The following is a 27,240-nucleotide window of genomic DNA, read 5'->3' on the forward strand; positions in this document are numbered from 1 at the left end:
GGCATTCTCTTTTCCGAGTGCAATTCCATTGGCTGTCCAGATGCAATCACACTGCACCCCAGCTGCACTCTCTTTGAGTGGTTTCCAGATGGCATTCACAAAGCTTTTCAAAGCTCCAAAATAAAATCAGCAAAGTACCCAACCAAAGAATGACTCATGTAGCTCTGCCTGGGCACCTGCGAGCCAAGAAAGAGGCGGCACACGAGGCCAACCAATAGCTTATGGCAAAAAGAAATTGCAGTAGCAAAATCACAACTCACCAAGCCCTGAAAACTCGAACCAAGTCCTCAATCGCCAAGAGGACATAGTAGCCAATGCCCAATTGCATTCTCAGCCAAAGAGGAGTGCAAAGGCATGAAGAAAGAGCATTTACAAGAGCCGACCAGCAAGAATTCCACTGAAAAATGCGAAAAGAAGCACTTCTGTCGCGAAGAAGTGGGAGTTCTTGGGCTCAAAAGAAGCGTGCTTCAGAGAGGAATGCATTGAGAAGGTTTTGGAGAAGTTTCATCGCCGGAAAGTCCTCCAAAACTGAGAAAAACCAGTCAACCAGCGCGTCGGACCACTCGAAATTCAACAGAAAGCTGTAGCTTTGCAAGAGGAGAGGCCCAGGAGGCGGTAGAAGAAAAAAGGTCCAGAAAAAGCCACTTTTGCAAATTCGACCAGCAAAAGAAGTGCTCAGCTCTGCCCGTTCTACCAAACGCACGGAGGGAAAAGCATATCACTACGAAGGGGAGGCAGAGGGGAAGCCATCGGGCCAAACGGAAGTCGAGGAATCCAAACGGGTGAGGAGTTATGAAGAAAAACGGAATTCAGCTGGAGGAGGCTGAAAAACCAGTCCAAAATCTCAACAAAGGAAGAAGATGAGAGAGAAAACCACACATGTGAAGTTTAGAAGGCCCAGGAAGGTCCAGGAATGGCAAAGGAGCATGTAGAAGGCACTAGAGCCACCTGGAACTCTAGGGGGGCCACTGAAGGTACATGGCCCTCTAGGGGGCCCATTAAAAATGCCACGTCATCATTTCCAACAACCACTCTTTTAATTCCTTGGAATGCCTTTGGGCCTAGGGATTAATTACGCTTATGTGCTAGGCACCATGCCGCATTTAATTACACATTATTAAGCCCACGCTTGGACTTTTAAAACCAAAGTTGTCACGGTCTTGTAGTACATTAAAGTACCTAGAATTTCACGCCCCCGTGACATACCCCTCTCTTGAAACAGCAAACCACAGTTTGCTGCCCCAAAACACAGGAGCGAGCATGAAATATAGCATAAAAGAGTATACAAGAAAGCCGCAGCTATAGTATACAGAGACAGTGAAAATATGGCTAGGAGAGGCATGCATCCATCCATATATACTGCTCAAAATCTATGTGATCCTCGGCGATCAATAGTCAAGATGCATCAATATCATGAAGTCTCACAGCAGAAATACTGTCAGCTCAGTATCTCGGATGAAACATACAGTGTCATCAAGCGACCTCATGAAATCACAGTGAGCCCGTCTGTACTGAGGGAGTGGAGGTGCTACCCCCCTCTCGAACATCAGGTAATGCTCCAGACGCTCGCTCTGCTGAACTACCTGTAGGAGCCCGGACCGCAGTCGGCTCTAATTGGAAAGCATCAAGGTAAAGCTGCAATATCCCAGGTGACTCTGCCAGTTCACCTTCCTCCATCCATTTCGCATCAAGTGATGGGTAATTTTGAAATTTTACCAAGTAGCGACGGATAACTTTACCCTTGAGCTTTCTATCTCTGTGTGCCAGAATCTGCTCTGGGACCAGAAGTTCATCCTGTTCTTCCACTTCAGGCTACACCTCATCAGGTACATCCTCGGGAATATCTCCATGATATTGCTTTAATAAACTCACATGAAAGGCATTATGTATCTTCCACTGCGGAGGCAACTTCAGCCTGTAAGCTACCTCGTTTATCTTTTCAGAAACCTGGAAAGGACCATAGTAACGCATGTTCTGCTTTGTGTACAACCTTTCCTTGCCTTTCTTATTTTTCAACCTTGCCTTCTGAAAACGCAGCAAAACCCAATCACCTTCTGTGAATACCAATTCCCTGCGGTGCTTATCTGCTGCTCTTTTCTGCTTGTCTTGACTTCTTTGCAAGGCATATTTGATCTTCTTGTAAGCCTCTTCAAGGCTTTCCACAAAACGATCAGCTTCGAAGATTTTCTCTTTTGTATGCAAAATGGGAGGTATCTTCCTGGCACCTTCCACTATTTCAAAAGGTGCTTTACCTGTGGATGTGTGCACCGTATTATTGTAAGCATATTCCAGCAAAGGCAAATAATGCTCCCATTTGCTTTTGTGGTCTGAGACATAGCATTTAAACATATCCAAGATGGTAGAGTTTTCATGCTCCGATTGTCCATCAGACTGAGGGTGAAAAGATGACGAAAAATTCAGCGTAGTGCCCATATTTTCAAACAGTCCTCTCCAAAAGAGGCTGGTCATCCTCGGATCTCTATCACTGATTATGGATTCAGGCATCCCATGATACTTGAAGACATGCTGCAAAAACAATTTGGCCATTTGATCTGCTGTAATTTTCTTTCTTACTGGCACAAAGTGGGCTTGTTTGCTAAACCTGCAAATTATTGTCCACAATCCATCATGTCCAGTAGGAGTACGTGGAAGATCAAACACAAAATCCATAGCTATGCTTTGCCATGGTCTATCCGGAATTGGCAAAGGGTGTAACAACCCAGGTGCCTTCTGCCTGTCAAACTTTACTTTCTGACAAACCATGCATGTTCTCACATATTCTTCCACATCTTTCCTCAAAGATGGCCAATAAAAGTATTGCTCCACTGCTGTAATTGTTGCTGTAATTCCCCTATGTCCTGCATATGGAGGAGCATGACTTTCCATTATGACTTTCTGTCGCATTTGATCAGTGACACAGAGTCGTCCATGCATCAAAATGAAACCCTCTTTCAACATATAGTGATCATGCCTTTGACCATCAGAAAGCTGTTCATAAATAGTTGAAAAATCAGCATCATTAACATACTGATCTTTCATCACATCTAACACATTGTTATAAGCAATGCTCACTGCTGAAACACTGGGTTTCTTGGAGACTGCTTCAGGCTGTGGTTTCCTGGAAAGTGCATCAGCCACGACATTTTTGTTACCCGGCACATGTACAATTTGAAAATGAAACATTGAGAGGAAGTTAGCCCATCTCATGTGCTTTTCAGATAATTTTCTCTGCGTGAGAAAATATCTAAGTGACTGATGATCAGTTTGCACATAAAAATCAGCTCCAAGAAGGTAATGTTTCCATGTGGTCAAAGCATGTATCACTGCTAACATTTCCTTCTCGTATGTCTGCAAGTACAATTCAGCATCTTTGAGAGCTCTACTCTCATATGCAACCACTCTGCCATCCTGCATCAAAGTGCCTCCTATGCTGTTCCCACATGCGTCACAAGTTACAGCGAAGGGTTTTGCAAGATCTGGCAAGATAATAATGGGTTCAGAACACAACTTTTGCTTCAGCTCTTCAAAAGCTGCATTTTCCTTTGGTCCCCACCGAAACGGTACAGCTTTCTTTTGTAAAGCATGCAAGGGAGAAGCAATTTCTGCAAAGTACTTTATAAACCTCCGATAGTATGAACACAACCCAAGAAAGCTTCTGACTTCATGCAGATTTTTCAAAATTGGCCAACTCCTTATGGCCTCAACTTTTGCAGGATCCATCTTGACTCCATCCTTTGACACTATATGACCGAGAAAATGAATCTCATGCATAAAGAACTCACTTTTCTTGGTGTTTATTAATAGCTTGTGTCTTTTCAACTCTTGAAACACAATAGTGAGGTGTTTCCTGTGCTCCTGCTCATTTTTAGAGAACACAATGATGTCATCGAAGAAAGTGCCCACAAACTTTCTGTGTGCTCTAAAAATTCTGTCCATCATTCTATTGAAAGTGGCAGGTGCATTAGTCAAACCAAAAGGCATCACAAGGAACTCATATAAGCCAAATGAAGTGCGGAAGGCAGTCTTGTAGACATCTTCAGGCCGTATTCTTATCTGATGGTATCCACTTTTAAGGTCAATACGACTGAACATTGAGGAACCTTCCAACCGATCCAATATATCATCAATGCGTGGAATTGGAAAACGGTTCTTAATTGTGACTTTATTCAAAGCCCTATAATCAATACACATTCTCCAACTGCCATCCTTCTTTTGCACAAGCAACACAGGGGAACCTTTAATCACTTCAGCACTTATTTACAGCTCACAAAGCATATATCACAACCATTAACCATTGCATGATCACCATTTGGCATTTACCCATTTGTTCACAAACAAAACCACTGAAAAAGGGATGGAGGCTAGAATGCCCCTGCTCAACAGACATGGACAAGTGCACCCGATTGGCCCCAAACACCGTGGCGCCCCTTTCGGTATTTCTTTATATTTCACAGTGAAATGATTACAAGTTGCATCTGGGAGACCTTCCCTGCAACTGAGCACGCAGCCCCAATTCACTAAGCCTTCGCAAGGCTTTCAAGCATATAACACCATCACATAAGTGCACTTAACCCGTAGGCTCAACCCAAAGGCATTCTCTTTTCCGAGTGCAATTCCATTGGCTGTCCAGATGCAATCACACTGCACCCCAGCTGCACTCTCCTTGAGTGGTTTCCAGATGGCATTCACAAAGCTTTTCAAAGCTCCGAAATAAAATCAGCAAAGTACCCAACGGAAGAATGACTCATGTAGCACTGCCTGGGCACCTGTGAGCCAAGAAAGAGGCGGCACACGAGGCCAACCAATAGCTTATGGCAAAAAGAAATTGCAGTAGCAAAATCACAACTCACCAAGCCCTGAAAACTCGAACCAAGTCCTCAATCGCCAAGAGGACATAGTAGCCAATGCCCAATTGCATTCTCAGCCAAAGAGGAGTGCAAAGGTGTGAAGAAAGAGCATTTACAAGAGCCGACCAGCAAGAATTCCACTGAAAAATGCGAAAAGAAGCACTTCTGTCGCGAAGAAGTGGGAGTTCTTGGGCTCAAAAGAAGCGTGCTTCAGAGAGGAATGCATTGAGAAGGTTTTGGAGAAGTTTCATCGCCGGAAAGTCCTCCAAAACTGAGAAAAACCAGTCAACCAGCGCGTCGGACCACTCGAAATTCAACAGAAAGCTGTAGCTTTGCAAGAGGAGAGGCCCAGGAGGCGGTAGAAGAAAAAAGGTCCAGAAAAAGCCACTTTTGCAAATTCGACCAGCAAAAGAAGTGCTTAGCTCTGCCCGTTCTACCAAACGCACGGAGGGAAAAGCATATCACTACGAAGGGGAGGCAGAGGGGAAGCCATCGGGCCAAACGGAAGTCGAGGAATCCAAACGGGTGAGGAGTTATGAAGAAAAACGGAATTCAGCTGGAGGAGGCTGAAAAACCAGTCCAAAATCTCAACAAAGGAAGAAGATGAGAGAGAAAACCACACATGTGAAGTTTAGAAGGCCCAGGAAGGTCCAGGAATGGCAAAGGAGCATGTAGAAGGCACTAGAGCCACCTGGAACTCTAGGGGGGCCACTGAAGGTACATGGCCCTCTAGGGGGCCCATTAAAAATGCCACGTCATCATTTCCAACAACCACTCTTTTAATTCCTTGGAATGCCTTTGGGCCTAGGGATTAATTACACTTATGTGCTAGGCACCATGCCGCATTTAATTACACATTATTAAGCCCACGCTTGGACTTTTAAAACCAAAGTTGTCACGGTCTTGTAGTACATTAAAGTACCTAGAATTTCACGCCCCCGTGACATACCCCTCTCTTGAAACAGCAAACCACAGTTTGCTGCCCCAAAACACAGGAGCGAGCATGAAATATAGCATAAAAGAGTATACAAGAAAGCCGCAGCTATAGTATACAGAGACAGTGAAAATATGGCTAGGAGAGGCATGCATCCATCCATATATACTGCTCAAAATCTATGTGATCCTCGGCGATCAATAGTCAAGATGCATCAATATCATGAAGTCTCACAGCAGAAATACTGTCAGCTCAGTATCTCAGATGAAACATACAGTGTCATCAAGCGACCTCATGAAATCACGGTGAGCCCGTCTGTACTGAGGGAGTGGAGGTGCTACCCCCCTCTCGAACATCAGGTAATGCTCCAGACGCTCGCTCTGCTGAACTACCTGTAGGAGCCCGGACCGCAGTCGGCTCTAATTGGAAAGCATCAAGGTAAAGCTGCAATATCCCAGGTGAATCTGCCAGTTCACCTTCCTCCATCCATTTCGCATCAAGTGATGGGTAATTTTGAAATTTTACCAAGTAGCGACGGATAACTTTACCCTTGAGCTTTCTATCTCTGTGTGCCAGAATCTGCTCTGGGACCAGAAGTTCATCCTGTTCTTCCACTTCAGGCTGCACCTCATCAGGTACATCCTCGGGAATATCTCCATGATATTGCTTTAATAAGCTCACATGAAAGGCATTATGTATCTTCCAATGCGGAGGCAACTTCAGCCTGTAAGCTACCTCGTTTATCTTTTCAGAAACCTGGAAAGGACCATAGTAACGCATGTTCAGCTTTGTGTACAACCTTTCCTTGCCTTTCTTATTTTTCAGCCTTGCCTTCTGAAAACGCAGCAAAACCCAATCACCTTCTGTGAATACCAATTCCCTGCGGTGCTTATCTGCTGCTCTTTTCTGCTTGTCTTGACTTCTTTGCAAGGCATATTTGATCTTCTTGTAAGCCTCTTCAAGGCTTTCCACAAAACGATCAGCTTCGAAGATTTTCTCTTTTGTATGCAAAATGGGAGGTATCTTCCTGGCACCTTCCACTATTTCAAAAGGTGCTTTACCTGTGGATGTGTGCACCGTATTATTGTAAGCATATTCCAGCAAAGGCAAATAATCCTCCCATTTGCTTTTGTGGTCTGAGACATAGCATTTAAACATATCCAAGATGGTAGAGTTTTCCTGCTCCGATTGTCCATCAGACTGAGGGTGAAAAGATGACGAAAAATTCAGCGTAGTGCCCATATTTTCAAACAGTCCTCTCCAAAAGAGGCTGGTCATCCTCGGATCTCTATCACTGATTATGGATTCAGGCATCCCATGATACTTGAAGACATGCTGCAAAAACAATCTGGCCATTTGATCTGCTGTAATTTTCTTTCTTACTGGCACAAAGTGGGCTTGTTTGCTAAACCTGCAAATTATTGTCTACAATCCATCATGTCCAGTAGGAGTACGTGGAAGATCAAACACAAAATCCATAGCTATGCTTTGCCATGGTCTATCAGGAATTGGCAAAGGGTGTAACAACCCAGGTGCCTTCTGCTTGTCAAACTTTACTTTCTGACAAACCATGCATGTTCTCACATATTCTTCCACATCTTTCCTCAAAGATGGCCAATAAAAGTATTGCTCCACTGCTGTAATTGTTGCTGTAATTCCCCTATGTCCTGCATATGGAGGAGCATGACTTTCCATTATGACTTTCTGTCGCATCTGATCAGTGACACAGAGTCGTCCATGCATCAAAATGAAACCCTCTTTCAACATATAGTGATCATGCCTTTGACCATCAGAAAGCTGATCATAAATAGTTGAAAAATCAGCATCATTAACATACTGATCTTTCATCACATCTAACACATTGTTGTAAGCAATGCTCACTGCTGAAACACTGGGTTTCTTGGAGACTGCTTCAGGCTGTGGTTTCCTGGAAAGTGCATCAGCCACGACATTTTTGTTACCCGGTACATGTACAATTTGAAAATGAAACATTGAGAGGAAGTTAGCCCATCTCATGTGCTTTTGAGATAATTTTCTCTGCGTGAGAAAATATCTAAGTGACTGATGATCTGTTTGCACATAAAAATCAGCTCCAAGAAGGTAATGTTTCCATGTGGTCAAAGCATGTATCACTGCTAACATTTCCTTCTCGTATGTCTGCAAGTACAATTCAGCATCTTTGAGAACTCTACTCTCATATGCAACCACTCTGCCATCCTGCATCAAAGTGCCTCCTATGCTGTTTCCACATGCATCACAAGTTACAGCAAAGGGTTTTGCAAGATCTGGCAAGATAATAACGGGTTCAGAACACAATTTTTGCTTCAGCTCTTCAAAAGCTGCATTTTCCTTTGGTCCCCACCGAAACGGTACAGCTTTCTTTTGTAAAGCATGCAAGGGAGAAGCAATTTCTGCAAAGTACTTTATAAACCTCCGATAGTATGAACACAACCCAAGAAAGCTTCTGACTTCATGCAGATTTTTCAAAATTGGCCAACTCCTTATGGCCTCAACTTTTGCAGGATCCATCTTGACTCCATCCTTTGACACTATATGACCGAGAAAATGAATCTCATGCATAAAGAATTCACTTTTCTTGGTGTTTATTAATAGCTTGTGTCTTTTCAACTCTTGAAACACAATAGTGAGGTGTTTCCTGTGCTCCTGCTCATTTTTAGAGAACACAATGATGTCATCAAAGAAAGTGCCCACAAACTTTCTGTGTGCTCTAAAAATTCTGTCCATCATTCTATTGAAAGTGGCAGGTGCATTAGTCAAACCAAAAGGCATCACAAGGAACTCATATAAGCCAAATGAAGTGCGGAAGGCAGTCTTGTAGACATCTTCAGGCCGTATCCTTATCTGATGGTATCCACTTTTAAGGTCAATACGACTGAACATTGAGGAACCTTCCAACCGATCCAATATATCATCAATGCGTGGAATTGGAAAACGGTTCTTAATTGTGACTTTATTCAAAGCCCTATAATCAATACACATTCTCCAACTGCCATCCTTCTTTTGCACAAGCAACACAGGGGAACAGTAAGGAGAATTACTTGGCTGTATTAATTCCTTTTCCAAGAGTTCCTTCACTTGTGACATTATCTCTTCCTGTTGTGCCTTACTGACACGATAGGGAGGTATATTAGGCGGTGAGCTTCCTGGAATTATATCAATTTGATGATCCTCGGGCCTCTTGGGAGGTAATTCTTGAGGAAGTGCATCTGAGAAACAATCCTGAAAATCTGAAATAAAAGCAGCCCTTTCTCTATCTAAAGCAGAAAGAGTAGAGCCCTCCTGAACTGGTTGGCTGTCCTCTTTGACAAAAATCAAGTACGCTGAAATATGACGCTTTATTACATTGGAAATACAAGAAGCTGAAACTACAGGGATGGACTCCCCTTTCAACTTTACATCAAGTACATGATTTTTGCCTCTATGAGTTAAAGAAATCTTCTTGTTTCTCATCTGCACATCAGCCCCCACCCTGTACATCCAAGGCATCCCAAGCAAAGCATCACACTCTGGCAAAGGCATAATGTAGAAGTCCTCTACATCCTGATATCCCTGGATATGCATCCTCAACTTGCCAATGATAGGAGTGACAGGTGTGTTGAGTTCAGGGTTGGCCATATCACACATGCCGGATGGCCCCATTTCCTCAGGCTCGATGCCAAGCCTTCCTGCCATATCGGGAGTTATGAAATTTGCCTTTGCCCCAGAATCAAAGAAAAACAAACAATTCTGATTTCTGATTTTTCCCCATGCTCTGCACATCTCAGTCTTTTTCATTTCCTCTTCATCATGTGCATGTGGCAAACTCCCAATCACATCTGGAAGAAGTCCTGCAGAAGGTTTAGGCTTTTTGCCCTTCCGATCAGCCTGTTTATCACCATTCTTATCATCATCTGACCTGTCTCTTTTCTTGAATGGGCAATCATAAGAGCGGTGTCCCTCTGCTTTGCATATAAAACATTTGTTTTGCTCCATGAGTGACTTTTTCTCTTCATCAGATAACTTGGTACGGGGCTGTTTATTAGGCTGTCCACGCCTTTGACCAGCTTTGAATTGGGCTTTTCCTCCCTTTTGAAACGGTCGTTTGCCATAATTTTTATTTTCAGATTTGATGTCCTTATCCTGGTGTTTGGCAGCCCGTTTGTTGTCTTCTTTCTTGCTGTCCATAAAGCCCAAATTCTTCTCCTGCATCCATGCATATGCTGTCCTTGCATTCTCAATTAATTGAGTCATAGAACCCACCTTGGTTTTGATGCAATAATCACGTAGCTCACTAGGCAATCCACAACAGTACCTCTCTATTTGCTCTTTCAAAGAAACATGCCTGTAAGAGCTCAATGGCAGCAAAACATCCCAAAACCTCTGGGTGTAATCATCAAGATTCTTGCAAAGTTTGTATGACAAGTCATGCCAGTGTGAAAGTACTTCAACTTCAAAAGTTGGAGTAAGCCAAGTAGAAGAGAACACTTGCTTAAATTCCAGCCAAGTAGCAGGTGCATCTCCATGAAGCATAAGGTTAGTGTACCACTTAAGTGCATTGCCTTTCAAAAATGTGGCAACCTTCCTCATCTTGGATGCTTCTGTAAACAAACCCCCAAGAAATGCAGCATCAAACAGTTGAAGGAATGTGAGGGCTTTGTACCTGTCCTGTACTCCATTATATGTATCAAACTTGACATGAGAACCACCATCCTTAAATTCTTTATATACATTTGATATTGGCTGTCCCAAAGATGGCTGTATATTTGCAGCATTCCCTTCACTAGGGAGAGCCATGCTTGGCTGAACATTAGGCATGGGAGCATATGCTGTGGCTTGCATGCCTGGCTGCATTCCCACATTGTCATACATGGCTTGTTTTCTATGCCCAATTGGCGGTGAAATCAACATAGCATCAAAGATAGAATCTGTACCAAAATATTCAGGTTGCTGCCTCAAATATGGCTGAGGTGGTTGAGCCACATTTATGGACTGCACATTATTATTTTGAGGAGTAGAAATACCCAAACCAAGGCCTTGTGCTGGCTGCTCATACTGTTGCACTGGATGTACTTTTTGTACCTCTTTCTCAAGTGCTCTTTTGGGCGATTCCTCTCTCTTGGAAGTCACTTTCTGAGTCATTTTTGATGGCTGTCCCTCATGGGAAACTGATGCATGTGTGTACTCACTTTTTCCGTTCTTGTGCTTTCTTGATTTTTTCTTCTTCTTGGCATTTGTTTGCACAATCTGAGCCAAATTTTGAGCCAGCTGAGTCAAAGCAGTCACTGCACTTGCAAGCTGTGCATTCAACATAGTAGCATCATCTGACTCACTGCTAGAACTAGTATCACCGTTGAGCTCAGTTGTAGCTTCATGTGTGGCCTGCTCAAAAGGCATTTGTTGTGCTCCCTGCAGCTGTACACTAGCTGGATCATTAAGGCTTTCCTGCCTTCTCCTTTGAGGAGTTGTGGAGCTCTCTTGCTCATGGGTACTCACCATGTTTATGGTTGTAATATTCAGCTGTCAAAAAGTGCAGCAAAGATATCCTTCCACCAAACTACCGAGGCCCACCTCTTGAGAAAGAGTGTGTGTATCCCGGCAATGGAACCAATGAAACCGGCCTCTAATCACTCAGAGGGCAGTGGAACTAAACCTTTAATCACTTCAGCACTTATTTACAGCTCACAAAGCATATATCACAACCATTAACCATTGCATGATCACCATTTGGCATTTACCCATTTGTTCACAAACAAAACCACTGAAAAAGGGATGGAGGCTAGAATGCCCCTGCTCAACAGACATGGACAAGTGCACCCGATTGGCCCCAAACACCGTGGCGCCCCTTTCGGTATTTCTTTATATTTCACAGTGAAATGATTACAAGTTGCATCTGGGAGACCTTCCCTGCAACTGAGCACGCAGCCCCAATTCACTAAGCCTTCGCAAGGCTTTCAAGCATATAACACCATCACATAAGTGCACTTAACCCGTAGGCTCAACCCAAAGGCATTCTCTTTTCCGAGTGCAATTCCATTGGCTGTCCAGATGCAATCACACTGCACCCCAGCTGCACTCTCCTTGAGTGGTTTCCAGATGGCATTCACAAAGCTTTTCAAAGCTCCGAAATAAAATCAGCAAAGTACCCAACGGAAGAATGACTCATGTAGCACTGCCTGGGCACCTGTGAGCCAAGAAAGAGGCGGCACACGAGGCCAACCAATAGCTTATGGCAAAAAGAAATTGCAGTAGCAAAATCACAACTCACCAAGCCCTGAAAACTCGAACCAAGTCCTCAATCGCCAAGAGGACATAGTAGCCAATGCCCAATTGCATTCTCAGCCAAAGAGGAGTGCAAAGGTGTGAAGAAAGAGCATTTACAAGAGCCGACCAGCAAGAATTCCACTGAAAAATGCGAAAAGAAGCACTTCTGTCGCGAAGAAGTGGGAGTTCTTGGGCTCAAAAGAAGCGTGCTTCAGAGAGGAATGCATTGAGAAGGTTTTGGAGAAGTTTCATCGCCGGAAAGTCCTCCAAAACTGAGAAAAACCAGTCAACCAGCGCGTCGGACCACTCGAAATTCAACAGAAAGCTGTAGCTTTGCAAGAGGAGAGGCCCAGGAGGCGGTAGAAGAAAAAAGGTCCAGAAAAAGCCACTTTTGCAAATTCGACCAGCAAAAGAAGTGCTCAGCTCTGCCCGTTCTACCAAACGCACGGAGGGAAAAGCATATCACTACGAAGGGGAGGCAGAGGGGAAGCCATCGGGCCAAACGGAAGTCGAGGAATCCAAACGGGTGAGGAGTTATGAAGAAAAACGGAATTCAGCTGGAGGAGGCTGAAAAACCAGTCCAAAATCTCAACAAAGGAAGAAGATGAGAGAGAAAACCACACATGTGAAGTTTAGAAGGCCCAGGAAGGTCCAGGAATGGCAAAGGAGCATGTAGAAGGCACTAGAGCCACCTGGAACTCTAGGGGGGCCACTGAAGGTACATGGCCCTCTAGGGGGCCCATTAAAAATGCCACGTCATCATTTCCAACAACCACTCTTTTAATTCCTTGGAATGCCTTTGGGCCTAGGGATTAATTACACTTATGTGCTAGGCACCATGCCGCATTTAATTACACATTATTAAGCCCACGCTTGGACTTTTAAAACCAAAGTTGTCACGGTCTTGTAGTACATTAAAGTACCTAGAATTTCACGCCCCCGTGACAGAACTTGAGATGTTGCTCAGCTTCTTCTGAGTTGAATAGAGGTCCTTGTTGACGTATTGGAGAGAATCGTGGAGAGGTAGAGGCACGAGGTGTGCGGGTACCTGCTTCAAGTTCCTTCCATTTCTGGAATTCAGCAAGTTCTTTAAAGAGTTTGGAGAGGTATTCATCACCTTCAATCCTTGCAGACTCTCTCTCGACATATGTCGAAGGGGGTGGTTGAATAGAGGTCGATTCAGGCTGAGATCGCTTCGGGGAAGAGGGAGAAGACATCTTCAGGTGATGATTTATCTTCCAAGCTTTCCAGATCAAGGCTCAGGTGTCGATTGGCACACCTGGCTCTGATACCATATAAAGAAAATACTTGGAGACAAATAAAACAATACTGAAGACAATTAATGGCTGAAGAAGAAATATATATCACAAACGGAAGTCAGTACAAATGAAGATATGAGAGAAGCTCTGGAGGAAGCAAACGTTAATCCTGACAACTGTAGTGGACTTCTGCACTAGCTCCACAAGTTGGAACCGAACCAAATCTGAGACAGCAAACTGATGCAGGGTTTGCTGCAGATTTGGAATAGAAAGAACATAATCTGGAGCGGAAGTTGGAGGTAGAAAGAACATAATCTGGAGGTAGATTTGGAGCAGAAGTTGGGACAGATCTGAAGCTGAAAAGAAGGCAGATCTGGAGCAGAAATTGGAGCAGATCTGATGCAGAAAGGAGGGCAGAACTGAAGCAGAAAGGAAGGCAGATCTGGAGCAGAAAGGAGGGCAGATCTGGAGCAGAAAGGAGGGGCAGATCTGAAGCAGAAAAGGAGGCAGCCAGGAGGCAGAAATTGAGGCAGCAGAGGAGGCAGCCAGGAGGCAGAAGTTGAGGCAGCAGAGGAGGCAGCCAGGAGGCAGAAGTGGCTCAGGGTGTGCAGGTACCTCTGGAGCTGGAAGAGAGGAGATATAAGAATACCTAGCCCCCCCCCCCCCCCCCCCCCTTAAATAGGAAGGGGCTTTAGTCGGTCAACCAACAGGTTGACCGACCTGGTCAGATTTGACCGACCAGGTCAATCTGGTCGGCCAGAATTGGTCAGCCAGCAAAAACTTTTTTTTTATTTTATTTAATTTTTTAAAATTTTGTTTGACCTCCGAACCGGGGCTTTTGACAGATCTTTGGTTGTGGATTTTGCCTCCGATCCGGGGTTTCTTTGATAGGGCTCGGAGAGTCACCAGTGGTGTTTGTACCTGTTTATCCTGTCCTCGAGAATTGGAGATTGCCTGGCTTAACATGGTCTACACCCACTGTTGGGCACTGATGACATCAGTGGAGATGTCATAGTAGCTAGTCCCTGCTATGCATGATGGAGTTTATGGTTTTCAACCTTGTGAGTGACTATCATGAGATTGAAACTGCACGATTTTGTGTTTTTAGAGGATGAGTTTGGGAATGTTCCTGGATTCATCTAGGTATATTGTACTAGGGGAAATGTCCTTTTTAGCCATGCACACAAAGGGGTGCATACTTCGTATAGCAAACCCAAAGACTTGAGAGGCAACGCCGACCAATACCGGGACCTTGATGCTGTCCACACTAACGATGTAGGATGCTTCTGCAAGGCAAGGAAGAGGCTGGTGCTGTCTACCGGTATGCAGGGTTACTGAGTGAGAGTGAAAACTAGAAGTGATAGATCCTATGAGAGAACTGAGAGATGACTGAAATATAGATCTGAGAGTGAGTTGTGTAAACTGCAAAAGAGAGCTGAGAAAGCTGAGGAAGCAGTGTCCAAACCTCTCTCCGTCTGCTGGTCCAAACCTCCGACTGTTGTGTTGCGTGGTCACCTTCAGATCAGGCTGAACTGATGGCCAAGGGACTGAGGCTAGAGCAGGGCCAGATCTGAGGATCCCAGGGGCTGCACAGGAGGCTGAAGTGGAGCTGTAGGAGAACTGAAGGCAGGAGCAAATTGAATGAGAAAACAGGGCAGCCAAGGGGCCCTTTTATAGGGCTGGACTGAGCCAACCCAGTCTGTAAACAGCCAACTGAGTCGGTCTGTTTTACAGACTGGTTGGCCTACAACCAGCCTATAAAAAGCCCTCCCTGGCTCATTTGCCAGGGGAGTTTTTGGGCAGCCTTTGTAAGCTGCCTTCCGTGCTTACCTGTCCAGCCTTTGGGGACCCTAAAGGGACTCCTAACCTAGGCTAAGACCTAAACTATAAGATGGAAACACTTAACCTACTGTTCTCCAGTGGGTACCAGTGGGGTGGATGTGACATATTGGCTGCACACAGGAGCATCAATATAGAAAAGGGGTAGGGACAGATTTGGGAATAGAGGAGCGGAAGGGAGAGAGAGATAGGGGAAGAAGGGAGGAGAAGGGGTAGGAGAGAGAGAATGAGGTAGGAAAGGGAGAGAGAGAGAAGTGAGCGTAGGCAGGAAGGAGGAAGGGAGAGTAGATAGGATTAGATGTCACATCATGTTGGGATATATCAAGGTGTATGCCTCAGGCACACCTTGGTTTCTATGTGTGAGTGCTAGAGGCACAGTTAGGTGCCCATAAGCACCGTTAGGTGGTGGTAAGCCACATAGGATGATTGAGAGAATCTAGGAGCAGATTGAGGAGATGATTGTGGAGCTCTGAAGTCATCAGTGATGTCAGTGAGCATGTAAGGGGTGCCTACATAAGGACCTCACTCTTCTTCATTCTATATGCAAGTATTCTGAATTTGTGTCCACTCTACTCTTTCCTTTCAGTTTACTAACATGGTATCAGAGCCATTTGATCCTCCTTGATTCCATTTCTGCCACATCATCATCTTCTTCTCCACCTCCTTCTTCACCATCTCTTCCTCTTCTTCCCAAAACTTGCTTAAGCCTATTCTCCTTCGTTTGTCTACCATTCTCCACGCCCTTCCTGCTGGAGATACACCTCGAAGGGGCGAACCCTTGGCTGCAAGGAATCAACGAATTATCGCTTCTGTTCGTCGCCATTTCACGTAGATCGTTGACCCTTCTTCCCGCGTTTTCTCTCAGAATGCTCCATGCTTCTCTAATTCCTTTCAGAGGGAGCTTGTCCATACCTAGAGCTATCCTGTGCTGAAATCTGAGCAGCAATGGCCGCATATTCAAGCTGAAAACAGAGAAAAATCAGTTGAAAATGGAGAGACAAGCTATGGCGCCTTGACGTGATTTTGCGCCCTTTCTCCTCAGTGGACCTTCTGTGGTAAACAAGCTTTCTTTTGCCTCAGAATTCCCCTTTTTCTTTGCTCTGGAGAGTGAGATTCAAGCCCTCCAAGTTCAGTCTTTTGATTTTGACAGTTTTGACAAGTTTTTGAGAGTGATGCTACATAAGATGCTATTCTAGCATTTCTGAGTTTTTGAAGTTTTCAATAACATTAGTACAACTATGGCTTCAGCTTTACTTCGAGTTGCTATACCTGGTTTTGATTGGAAAGCTTTCATTTTTAGCCACCTCTATGAAGCATGTAAGAAAAAGCATCATTGATTGAATTTTTGGTCACTAGTCTTCGCTACATTAAATGCTAGCCTTGTAAGAGAGAAGACACTGCCCAATACGTGGGTTAGACCCTCTCATGGCTTGCTTATGCAAAATATGTGAAAGGCCAAAACATAAAGCAATGTCTTGTTATGCTACAAAGGAAGAGAATGCCAACATGGCTTCCTAGTTGAAGATTGCCAAGATAATGGTTGCAAAAAAGGAAGCAACTTCAAAGATAGAAAATGCCAATCTACTTTCAGTTGATGTGCCTTCACAAGATGAGGCATCCTTTGAAGATTATGCTTTTTAAATCATCTCTATGTATGCCCCAGATCTCTCTTTTTATGTTGAGTCAAGGTACTTATCGTGGATAGTCCTCCAAAATGAATGAAATAAACTATTGTGTTTTTTGTGTCTTGTAAACACCTCTGGTCACCTTATGATGTAGACCATGTGTATGTGTTTTGCTCCATGGTACCTCCTGCAGACATTGTGTGCATGTACATGCAGGGGAGATAACCATTGGAAGGTCTTTCTGTATCCCTTTTACCTTACACCCATGGGAACCCTTGTTAGCTTGAGATCCTAGCCATTGATAGATCCATGACCACCATGAGATGGCATGAGACACCTTGTGCTAGCTGTATCCTTGACATAGCCTGAGGCCTTTCCTTGAGGGGGGGTTTGTTGGGATATATCAAGGTGTATGCCTCAGGCACACCTTGGTTTCTATGTGTGAGTGCTAGAGGCCCAGTTAGGTGCCCATAAGCATAGTTAGGTGGTGGTAAGCCACATAGGATGATTGAGAGAATCTAGGTGCAGATTGAGGAGATGATTGTGGAGCTCTGAAGTCATCAGTGATGTTAGTGAGCATGTAAGGGGTGCCTACATAAGGACCTCACTCTTCTTCATTCTATATGCAAGTATTCTAAATTTGTGTCGACTCTACTCTTTCCTTTCAGTTTACCGACACATCAAACAGTACATAGTAGGGGGTGGATGGAGACTTATATAGTCCCTCCACATTTTCCACCTAAAGGGCCTCTAACTTGGCCCCTTTTTCCCCTTCATTACAGCGATCCCTTCCCATAGAATTTTGCCCTCAAAATTTCATATCCGGGCTGTTAAATAGGTGCAGCAAACAGCAAATAATAATCAGCCCGGTAGGAGATAGGGGTTGTCCTAGACAATGCTCTTTGGCTGCCATGAGTTCTCATCCTCAGGGAGTCCCTGCCACTTGATAAGATACTCGGTGTAGACTTTGTTTCGGAGCACGTGATCCTTGAAACCCATTATGCGCTCCGGAACATAGAGTATGTGGCCCTCCTCATCCATAGGTGGTAGCTCAGGAAGGACTTGGAAATGCTGTCCTACATGTGGCTTCAGCAAGGACACATGGAAAACATTATGAATCCTGGAGGTCCTACTCATACACCACCTCGCCAACTTTGCGGATGATCTTGTAGAGACTGTAAGACCTGTGAGCAAGCTTCGTGTTGGTGTTACCTTTCAGTGAGGATCTTATGGAGGCGTAACTGCAAAAAGATAGATGCCTCTTGTGTTCATCCGCATACTTCTTCTGCTTGGCTTGGGCATCCTGCATATTCTTTTTAGCCAATTGCAGAAGGGCATCCATACTCTCCAAGTCATTTCTTGCTTGCTGATTTTTCACAGCCATGTCTGCAACTAAAGATGGCATACCCACTGTGCATAGATACAAAGCCTCGAATGGGCTCATGCCGATAGAGATGTGCTTGGTACTGTTGTAACAAAATTCAGCAAGTGCCAACCACTTATCCCAAGACTTTTGTGTGTCATGACAGAAATGCCTCAAATAGTCCTCCAGCCATTTGTTCACCCTTTCTGACTGTCCATCTGTTTGAGGGTGGTAAGCAGTGCTAGGTGTAAGAGAAGTACCCACTGCTGTAAATAATTCCTGACCCATAAATTTTGCATCTCTGTCGTTGACAATCTGCCGAGGGAAACCATGATGCTTAAAAACATGCTCGATGAACTGCCAAGCAACTTGTGATGCTGAATAACGGGTCTTAGTGGGAATGAAATGGGCCTGCTTTGTCATTTTGTGAGCCACCACAAAAATGCTATCCCATCCCCGCTTTGTGGAAAGCAACCCTGTGATGAAATCCATAGCAATGTGAGTCCATTTGCCTTCTGGAATAGGTAATGGCTGCAAGAGACCCACGGGTAACCGGCTGTCCACTTTATTTTGCCGGCAGGGCAAACATTCACTGACAAATTTAACTACATCCGGCACGCCACAAGCCATCCTAGATAAAACTCTGTTTGACCTTTTCATAAGTCTTTGTAATACCCGCATGTCCTGCCATAGGAGATGAGTGCATTTCTAGTACTGAAGTCAGTACTTTGAATCTGGCACCAAATAAATTCTGTCCTTGCACCACAACAGCCCATTATGCAGCTTAAATTTAGCATGCCCCTGGCTCGATGGCCTCTATAACTCCACAAATATGGAAGTTGCTTTAGAATCCTGCATGTATTCTTCCTGAATACCATGAATCCACTCCTGGTAGATGGTAGAAATGGCAGACAAACTGCAAGCCCACATACGGGATAAGGCATCTGCAACCACGTTTTCTTTTTCTACTCTGTACTCGATGTCGAAATCATAAGAATGAACCTTAGCCAGCCACCTCTTCTGCTTCATTGACAAGTTGGGCTGCGTAAGGAAATACTTGAGTGTCCTATGATATGTCTTAACCTTGATTTTGCTACCGTACAGGTAGTGGTGCCATTTTTCAAAAGCATGGAGGATAGCCAACATTTCTTGATCATACACATGATAATCTAGTTCCTTGGCATCCAATTTCTTGCTTTCAAAAGCAATTACCCCATGTTCCTGTCTTAGCACAGCCCCAAATCTTTGCCACTGGCATCTGCCTCCATAATGAAAGTACGTGAAAAATCATGGCATACCAACATAGGAGCATGAGTGAAGGCGAATTTCAGGTCTTCAAAGCTGCGCTGTGCATCTGTAGACCACAGAAAAGCATCCTTCTTCAAAAGGTTTGTCAGAGGGGCTTCTCTCTTGGCAAACTTGCGAATAAAGCGCTGGTAGAAGGAAGCAAGATCTAGAAATTTCCTCAACTGAGTAAGGTTGTGTGGCTGCGGCCGATCCTCAATGCATTTCACCTTTGTAGGATCCACTCGAATGCCATTCTTGCTCACAATGTGACCAAGATACTCAACCTCTTGTGCCATAAAAGTGCATTTGCTGGCTTTAGCATAAAGCTGATGCAACCTCAAAATTTCCAGCACTTGCTTGACATGTCTGACGTGCTCCTGCTTATCCTTGCTGTAAATGAGGATGTCATTAAAAAATACCAGCACATATTTGAAAAGGAGAGGCTGCAAAATCTTGTTCATGAGTGCCTGGAAGGTAGCTGGTGCATTGGTCAATCCAGAAGGCATCACCTTGAACTCATACAGTCCCCTCTCTGTGCGAAAGGCTGTCTTGTGCTCATCCCCAGCTTTCATTCTAATCTGATGATAGCTGGGCCTGAAATCAATTTTAGTGAAAAATTGAGCACCCTTGAGTTCATCCAACAGGTCATCTATCTTGGGGATTGGAAATCTTGATGGTGACCTTATTCAAGTCTCTGTAGTCAATGCACATACAGTAAGAACCATCCTTCTTCTTCTCCAGGAGCACAGGGGATGCAAAAGGAGAAGTGCTATGAGTGATGAAACTCTTCTGAAGTAAGTCCCTCACTTGAGTTGCCACTTCCTCCCGTTCTACCTTACAGAGTCGGTATGGGGCCTTATTGATTGGCTTACTGCCAGGTTCCAGGACTATGGCATGATCTACATCTCTTCTCGGAGGCAACTGTGATGGCAAATCAGCAAACACATCTGCAAATTCTGAGAGCAATCTCTGCATATCACAATCATCAACACGGGAATGCGACCCTCCTTAGTTACTGGCACATTTAATGCATATATGGCGCTGCCCCTCTTGAGCTCTTTGGCCAGCTGCCTTGCTGAAATGACTTGCAATTTAGGAGCTGCAATACCATGCAATGTAATTGATCCATCCCTGTGGACAAAGCTGAGTGTTAAGGCATTGAAATCCATGCTGATTTTGCCCAGTGATTGCAACCAATCATAGCCAAGACAACATCTATTGGGCCCATGTCAAGTGCCAAGAGATCACCTGCAAATGTATAGTCATCAGAGAACTTAATCCTTGCATCTTGGCAACAAGATCTACTGATCATATGCTGTCCATTGGCCACTTCTACTCTCAACCCATGGTCTATCTCAATAGCAATCAGTCCCACCCTCTGTAAGGTCTTGCAGTTAACAAAATTGTGGGTGCTACCGCTGTCCACCAACACATGCACAATCCTGCCATTAATCATCCTTGTTAATCTGATAGTATCAGCACTTTTGGCACCCATCAGGGCATGCATGGAAATAGTATAAAGTGTTGACTGGGCATCCCAATAAACCTCTTCCTCGTTCACAGGAGCATTTCCACCTGCATCTTCATGTGCATAAAAAGGCATCGCATCATGATGCTCCACAAAAAAGAGTGGGGGCCGACGGCCTCTCATGCCACTAGTGGGCAGAATCTCATACGAATGCGAAGCATGAGTGTCATGCGCAGTAGCACCACCAGGATCAAAAGGAAAGTCGGTGCCCTTCGTGGGTCCAGTGTCAGGAGCCTCATCTGCATCATGTGAAACAAGCAAAGACGTCAAGCTTGGAAGTTGCATTTCAAAGGGTAAACTCAAGTGTGCCTGGTAAAGTCATCCACAAAGGTCACAAAGTACGAGTAGCCTCCAACAAATGGGGCTTGTATAGGTCCACATACATCACTATGAACCAAGTGCAATTTACGAGATGCAGCAACAGTCCCATCCTTTTGAAAGAAGAACCTGTGCATCTTCCCCAACGAGCAGCCCTCACAAATGTGATTGCGTGCATTTTTTGTGAATGCATTTTCACTAAACTCCTATAGTTGAGATGCCCAAGTCTCTCAAGCCATAGATGTGTATCAGAACTAACATACTCAGCTTGGTGCATTTGCTTCAATAACTGCCCCATAGCACAACATAACCATAGAAAATGGCTCTGTAGCCATTTGTGGAAATGGCTGAAATAGAGAGCAGAATTTTCTTTATACCTGGAACTGACAAAACTTCCAAAAGTGTGACTGCATCTCTTGAGATTGACGTGACTTTTGGTTGACCAATCCCTCTCATGGGATAAGATGCATTATTGGCACATGTAACTATGCCCCCCTTACGTGCGTCATCCAAGGACTGGAATAACTTTGGTAATGTGCTTAGAAGCACCTTTATCAAAGTACCAATCGGACATGGAATCAGCCACAGATAAAGCTGCATCATGCTTAGAAGGATTGTAGTGGCACTTGACAACAGATGCCCACTTATCATGAGCAATATTTGCTGCCTTATGGCTGTGCTCACCTACAGCAGAAGCATCTGTAATTGCAAGTCCTTGCTTCTTCTTTTTCTCCGAAGCGATGTGCTTTCTACACTTTGAAATGTCATGTCTGGGCTTCTTGTACTAGTTGCATCTCTTTTCCTTCTTGCCATCACCCTGACTAGTTGAAGATTAGGTTCTAGCATAGTGGCTTAGGCTTGCTGAAATTCTTGCCTCCCTTTTGTGGTTTGTGGCAAAGGCTTGATCTGCATTAATGGAAGCAGTCCGGTTTTCATGGATCTGTTCCTCTTGCAAAAGCAAAGTGGTTGGGGTTACCTTTGGCCACTAACCTCAATGTCGTAGTGAAGCCCTGGTAAGAATCAAGAAGGCCACTCAGTGTAGTGGTTAGAACCTGAGGATGTGGCACAATCTTATCAATGTTGAGGAGCTGCTCTGTGTAATCCTTGATTCGGGTCAAGTAATCCCCTTCTTCCATCTTAAATCATCTAGCTGCTTTCGTAAAAAGGCAACTTTGGTCTCATTCCAATTGATTCCATGCAATCTTTGCTGTCTTACAAGACTGAACATTGGGGACAGACAATACAGCTCTTTATGATAAGGCAATCAAGGCATGTGCCTGTGCACCTCTCCCATCCCATTGGATCTGATCTTGAGTGGGAGGCACTGCAGTAGCAGTGGTAGATGATCCAGATGCAGCAACGGTAGCACCACCCAAGGTACAGATATGGTGGCAACAGATGCCTGAGACATGGGTCTCACATCGGTTCTGCAACAATACCCCAAAGGTTTTGGCAACCAACAGGTGGCATACCATGTGTGATCACATGGGATAGCTGGTGCCATCAAGTTTATCCTCAGTTGAGATCATTCCAAGCAAATCATTGCTTGCCATTGCAGAACCTCTCTGTACAAATGCAAGCCTCAAGGCTATCATTGCAAATGAGCTTCCTGCCACAAAGTTTGACTGCAGTGCTGCCAGACAAAAATAACAGCAAAGATTTGTAAATGTGATTGCCCCAAATCGCTGCACAAATCTGTCCAAAAAGTCTGTCCAACAAAACTCTATCCTGCAAAACTCTGTCCAGCCACTAATTCAAGGGCAAATACTGCTCAAATCTACTTAAATCCACAAGGGGCAATGCACAACAATAGTAGCAAAAGCCCCAAATGTGCCTCGGAAATTTCGGCGAAAGCAGGGCAAAATCTGACCTGGCAACAATTTGAACTGAATGTGCAGCAAATGCATAAAAATGCGAAGTAGCTGTTCGAGCAGAGGCAGCTGCATTCAAGGAGTTGTCAAGTGTAGTGCAAGTGCAGCTTGAAGGTCACGGGACAGGCGCAGGTCTCCACAAATAGGTGGCGAGCAGTTATCTTGAACTGAGGTCGTGAAGCCACTGTGAATGTGCAGGTCTGGTGAAGGTGTTTGGTCTGTATACGAGCTGGAGCAGAAATGGCGAGACTGAGCTGTAGCAAGCTAGAGCTGAAGGCGTTGGTCTGGTCGAAGCTGAGATGAACTGAGCTTGTGCAATGGGCAACAGATGTGCACGGGGGGAGACATGCTAGGTCAAGCAATCCTGCTTTGATACCACTGTTGGATGGTAAGGGATGAGCAAGAAATGAGCTTGAAAAGCAATAGAGAGTACTTGCAAATAAATAACGAGAAAGTACAAGAGTGATGTTTTAAGTGTATTGACTAGGAGTAGTACTAACTGTACTAACTCCGCCTAACTAGCTTACAATGCTCATGCCATGGAATGTGGCTCACATCTCTCTCTAGCACATTTTATTTACTGTCTGCACCTCTCTCTCTCTCTCTCTCTCTCTCTCTACGATAGTACACGTCACAGAAAGGAAGTTGGATTTTGAAATTGACATGTGGTGACCTTGGGCACTATCTTCTTTAGTTAGGTTCCAACACTATCTTCTTGGGAGTGTTGGCTGTAGCAAGCAACCTCCACCACTCTATCTTTTCCAACACATGCCACAAAAAGTAGGTACTATTTAGTTCAGAAGTCTTTAATTAGTCCAAACATTGTAGTGAAGTACAAGTGAAATGCATGCACTAAAATTGTGCTGACATGCAACTGCATGCAGAACTCATGCACCTGCATGATTGCATGCAAACTAAATGCACATGTATGCTCTGCTGAATCGTAACTCCCTCTTTGATCTGCAAATTATCTACCTTTCTGGTCCTGTCACATTCTCCAATAACTAAGTGAACAGTCCAGGATGTAGTATCTGCTAATTCGCACCTTCATCATCCTTTTGAAGCTTACAAAACAGCCCTTGAGAGCGTAGCCAAAGAATTCCTGCTCAGCCTGACAAATCAGCACGAGCAGAATTCTCATGCTCACGTATTGACTACAGTCCAATTCAAACCTCCATGATTCTCATGACAGCCCTTCAGCTGCCACGATCATAGACATTTCAAAAACTGTGAACCAATGTACAAATGTTCTTCACCATCAGGCTCCATTCAGGGAACACAAATCACAATTCTGAATCCAGATATAAATCTGCTATTCTGTCGAATCCATGACCTGGAATTCCTTTGAATCCACATCCTGAAGCAAAGGGGATTTGTACAATCCTATACCAAATCGATACCTCCACAACTTGCTTCAAAAGGCTCCATGTAGGAGAATCCTCCGCCAGATGAGCTCAAAATCTCATGAAGACAAGTCCTCAAGCAAACAAGGATTTGCAGCCTGTTTTCTGGTGACAGAGTGGCTCTGATAACAACTGAAACGGGCATGCAAGGCAAGTGCAGCTAGTAGGGCCAGGCTTGGGTGTAATCTAGGTTCTATTCTCAATCCAAGACCTGCAAAACAATTACAGATTAGGAAGACTAAATACGGGGAGCTGGTGACTTCACCTCCCATACATTGATCCAGTATAGGGGATCACCCTCCGAGCGTGAGGTTAGACAAGCACCGCACCGCACCGCGTCCATGACCACAACCCTCGTGTCCAATACCACGGGAGTCCACCAATCTAGGTGTTAGGCCAGACTAGGCATAGGCCTGCTCAAGGTCCTAAGTCCATTCCAAGGGATGCCCATGCCCACAAAATGGTCCACAGCTCATATTTATAGAATTATCGAAGGGTGTCTTTTATGAAGGGCACCTGTACACTGCTGGTTCTAACTAACTCTTTTAAAGGGTCCAACGCTTACACCTAATCCCATCATTAATGCCAGCTCATGCCATGACCTTGGGGTCATAACACATACATCATGGAGAGGATGTACGTGCCACCGGAGGAGTCTACGCAGCAGCCACTAGCTTGGACGTGTGAAGCCTTTTCATCCTGGCATTCATGGATTCTACTTGGTTGTCTTCTACCGATTGTACTTTTTGTTTGTCATTGCAGATCTTCAGCTTATATAAGAAAGTTACCAGAAGTCTTACTCCCTGATGAACACTTATGCTCATTTAATTTCATTGCTTAGGTTATGGTGCAAGTGTGTGAGAAATTTGCCAGCCCTAGTTTCCATGCTTTTGCAGAACATTTATAGGTTCTTTTCTTTGGGACACTGCACTTGAGATGGAATTAGTTTGGAATATTGTACACGTCCTCGAAGCTTGCCCTCCTATATGGATGGTTTTCATGGAATGATGCAGGATTTCTAGTTCACAAAACTCCATGCTTGTCAAAAGATTGTCAATAAGAGAATGGGTTGCTCCCAAAAAATCATGGTTGCTTGTAATCACATTGGTGCTGAATATATGTCTGCACAAAAAAAATCGGTGTTGACCCGATGCAAACCTGATAGTAAAGTATGTAATTGAGCGGTATAACTATTGAAAGTGTAGTTTCTCTGATATTCTGTATGTGGTATATGCAGGTGTCCTGATCTGAATAACTGCATTTTTCAACTTGTTGGCATAGTTGAGCATGGAGGCACTATGAGGGGTGGCCACTATATAGCCTACGTAAGGGGTCCTCCAGATGAAACAACTCAGGAAAGTGATGCAATGGACCATGGTTGTAAGAATGCTTGGTACTGTGTAAGCGATTCAAGTGTTCGCAAATCTACACTGCAAGCTGTCCTCAACAGTGAAGCTTACCTTCTTTTTTATGAGAAGTGTAAATTCAGTTAAAGTTACCAATTTGTTTCAAAATCAGATATTCCATTCAGGTCATGCACAATTGCTTTCGAATCAAAGATTTGTTTTGTGCCCTTTTTAAATATTCTTGCTATGCATTATTGAATTTAGATTTGTGACAACACGTAGTAAACGGAATAATGATCGTGGCACAACCAGGCTGATGCATTGGAAGGATTGTCTTTCAGCATGCAAGCCATTAAATGCAGCCTGCTATGTCATCAATCACAGCTGAAAAAGCTACCAGGAGCATTGGCTGCCAGTTGCTCATTGTGAAGGCAAATATTGCTCATTGTATTACAATTGCAGGAGGCACAGAGCTCGCAGAGGTCTCAAACATGAGGATACATGCATGGCTGCTTAGAATCCTGGCTTAAATAGAGGTACAGGCTGCCTTGAGTGCACTGTGTTCATATGGCCTGAGCAGGCCTGAATGTTGCTATATTATTGGCTTCCATGCCCTCTATGGGATTGATTCTGTGAGTCTGCTTATCACATGCGTAGTTTTCATTCGAATTATTGAGCTCTGTACCAATTCTGTGACAGATCTGACTGCTAAGAATTTCTTGGCTGACTATTATGGCTCCAGTCAGGAAGGATTGTTGCTGTGAGATGACAGCTTTGATAATTGAATGATCTAGCAGTGATTACTGCAATTCTACATGCTTATAGATTACCATGTGTGTTGAACCTCAGATCCAGGAGAAATTACTTCTGTATCTTGTGAGGGGCCATGTAAGATCCATGGGACATGCACAGGCACACTCTGATTTTCAAAACAATTGGCTCGTGTGTAAGTATAAACATTGCAAGCCTGTGAATGTCTTATTTTGTAAGTTAATCAGGAAATAATTCTGTACTGTAATCACAGCTAGAATTGAACGATTGGAGCATTTTTGAATGTTTTGTGCTGCTGCTGCTGTGCATTTTTACACTGGAGTCATAAACAGTACCCTAGGGAATAAAAGCCCACACCCCTTTTTGGTAGTCTGGTTGGAAATGCTGAAGTTATGTTCCTACATCTGCCCATTTCACAATGTAGAAGGTAAAAGAAATCTAGAATAAATGTTGCACGCTCATCTGTAATCAAAAAGTTGGATGTGTGATGGGCTTTTCAGTCACATAACACGAGCCATTGAGGCAATCGTCTGTGATTGTGAATACAGACATGCATTTGTGCTGGTGAGTAGGCTGTCAAATTTAGAA

At 44.2% G+C, this 27,240-nt stretch overlaps 1 protein-coding gene across 3 annotated transcripts in view; it reads left to right on the forward strand.

Moving 5' to 3' along the window:
* The window catches only part of LOC147899839 (ubiquitin carboxyl-terminal hydrolase 2-like), a 44,085-nt gene extending 17,240 nt beyond the window's left edge, over positions 1-26,845 (forward strand). The window contains exons 2-3 of one of the 3 annotated variants that reach the window (XM_087376738.1): positions 25,773-26,066; positions 26,194-26,845. In XM_087376738.1, the coding sequence (XP_087232864.1) occupies positions 25,773-26,028 (256 nt within the window). In that variant the 3' untranslated portion in view covers positions 26,029-26,066; positions 26,194-26,845. Of the gene's footprint in view, positions 1-25,772 lie in introns of all 3 variants that reach the window. The other 2 variants (XM_087376737.1, XM_087376736.1) reach the window with 2 other exon arrangements.
* Positions 26,846-27,240: the final 395 nt, after the last annotated feature.

The sequence above is a fragment of the Dipteris shenzhenensis genome, chromosome 7 (genome assembly GCF_047967505.1).
Source record: "Dipteris shenzhenensis isolate YYH24624 ecotype China chromosome 7, Dip_SZ_1.0, whole genome shotgun sequence".
Classification (NCBI taxonomy): Eukaryota; Viridiplantae; Streptophyta; class Polypodiopsida; order Gleicheniales; family Dipteridaceae; genus Dipteris; species Dipteris shenzhenensis.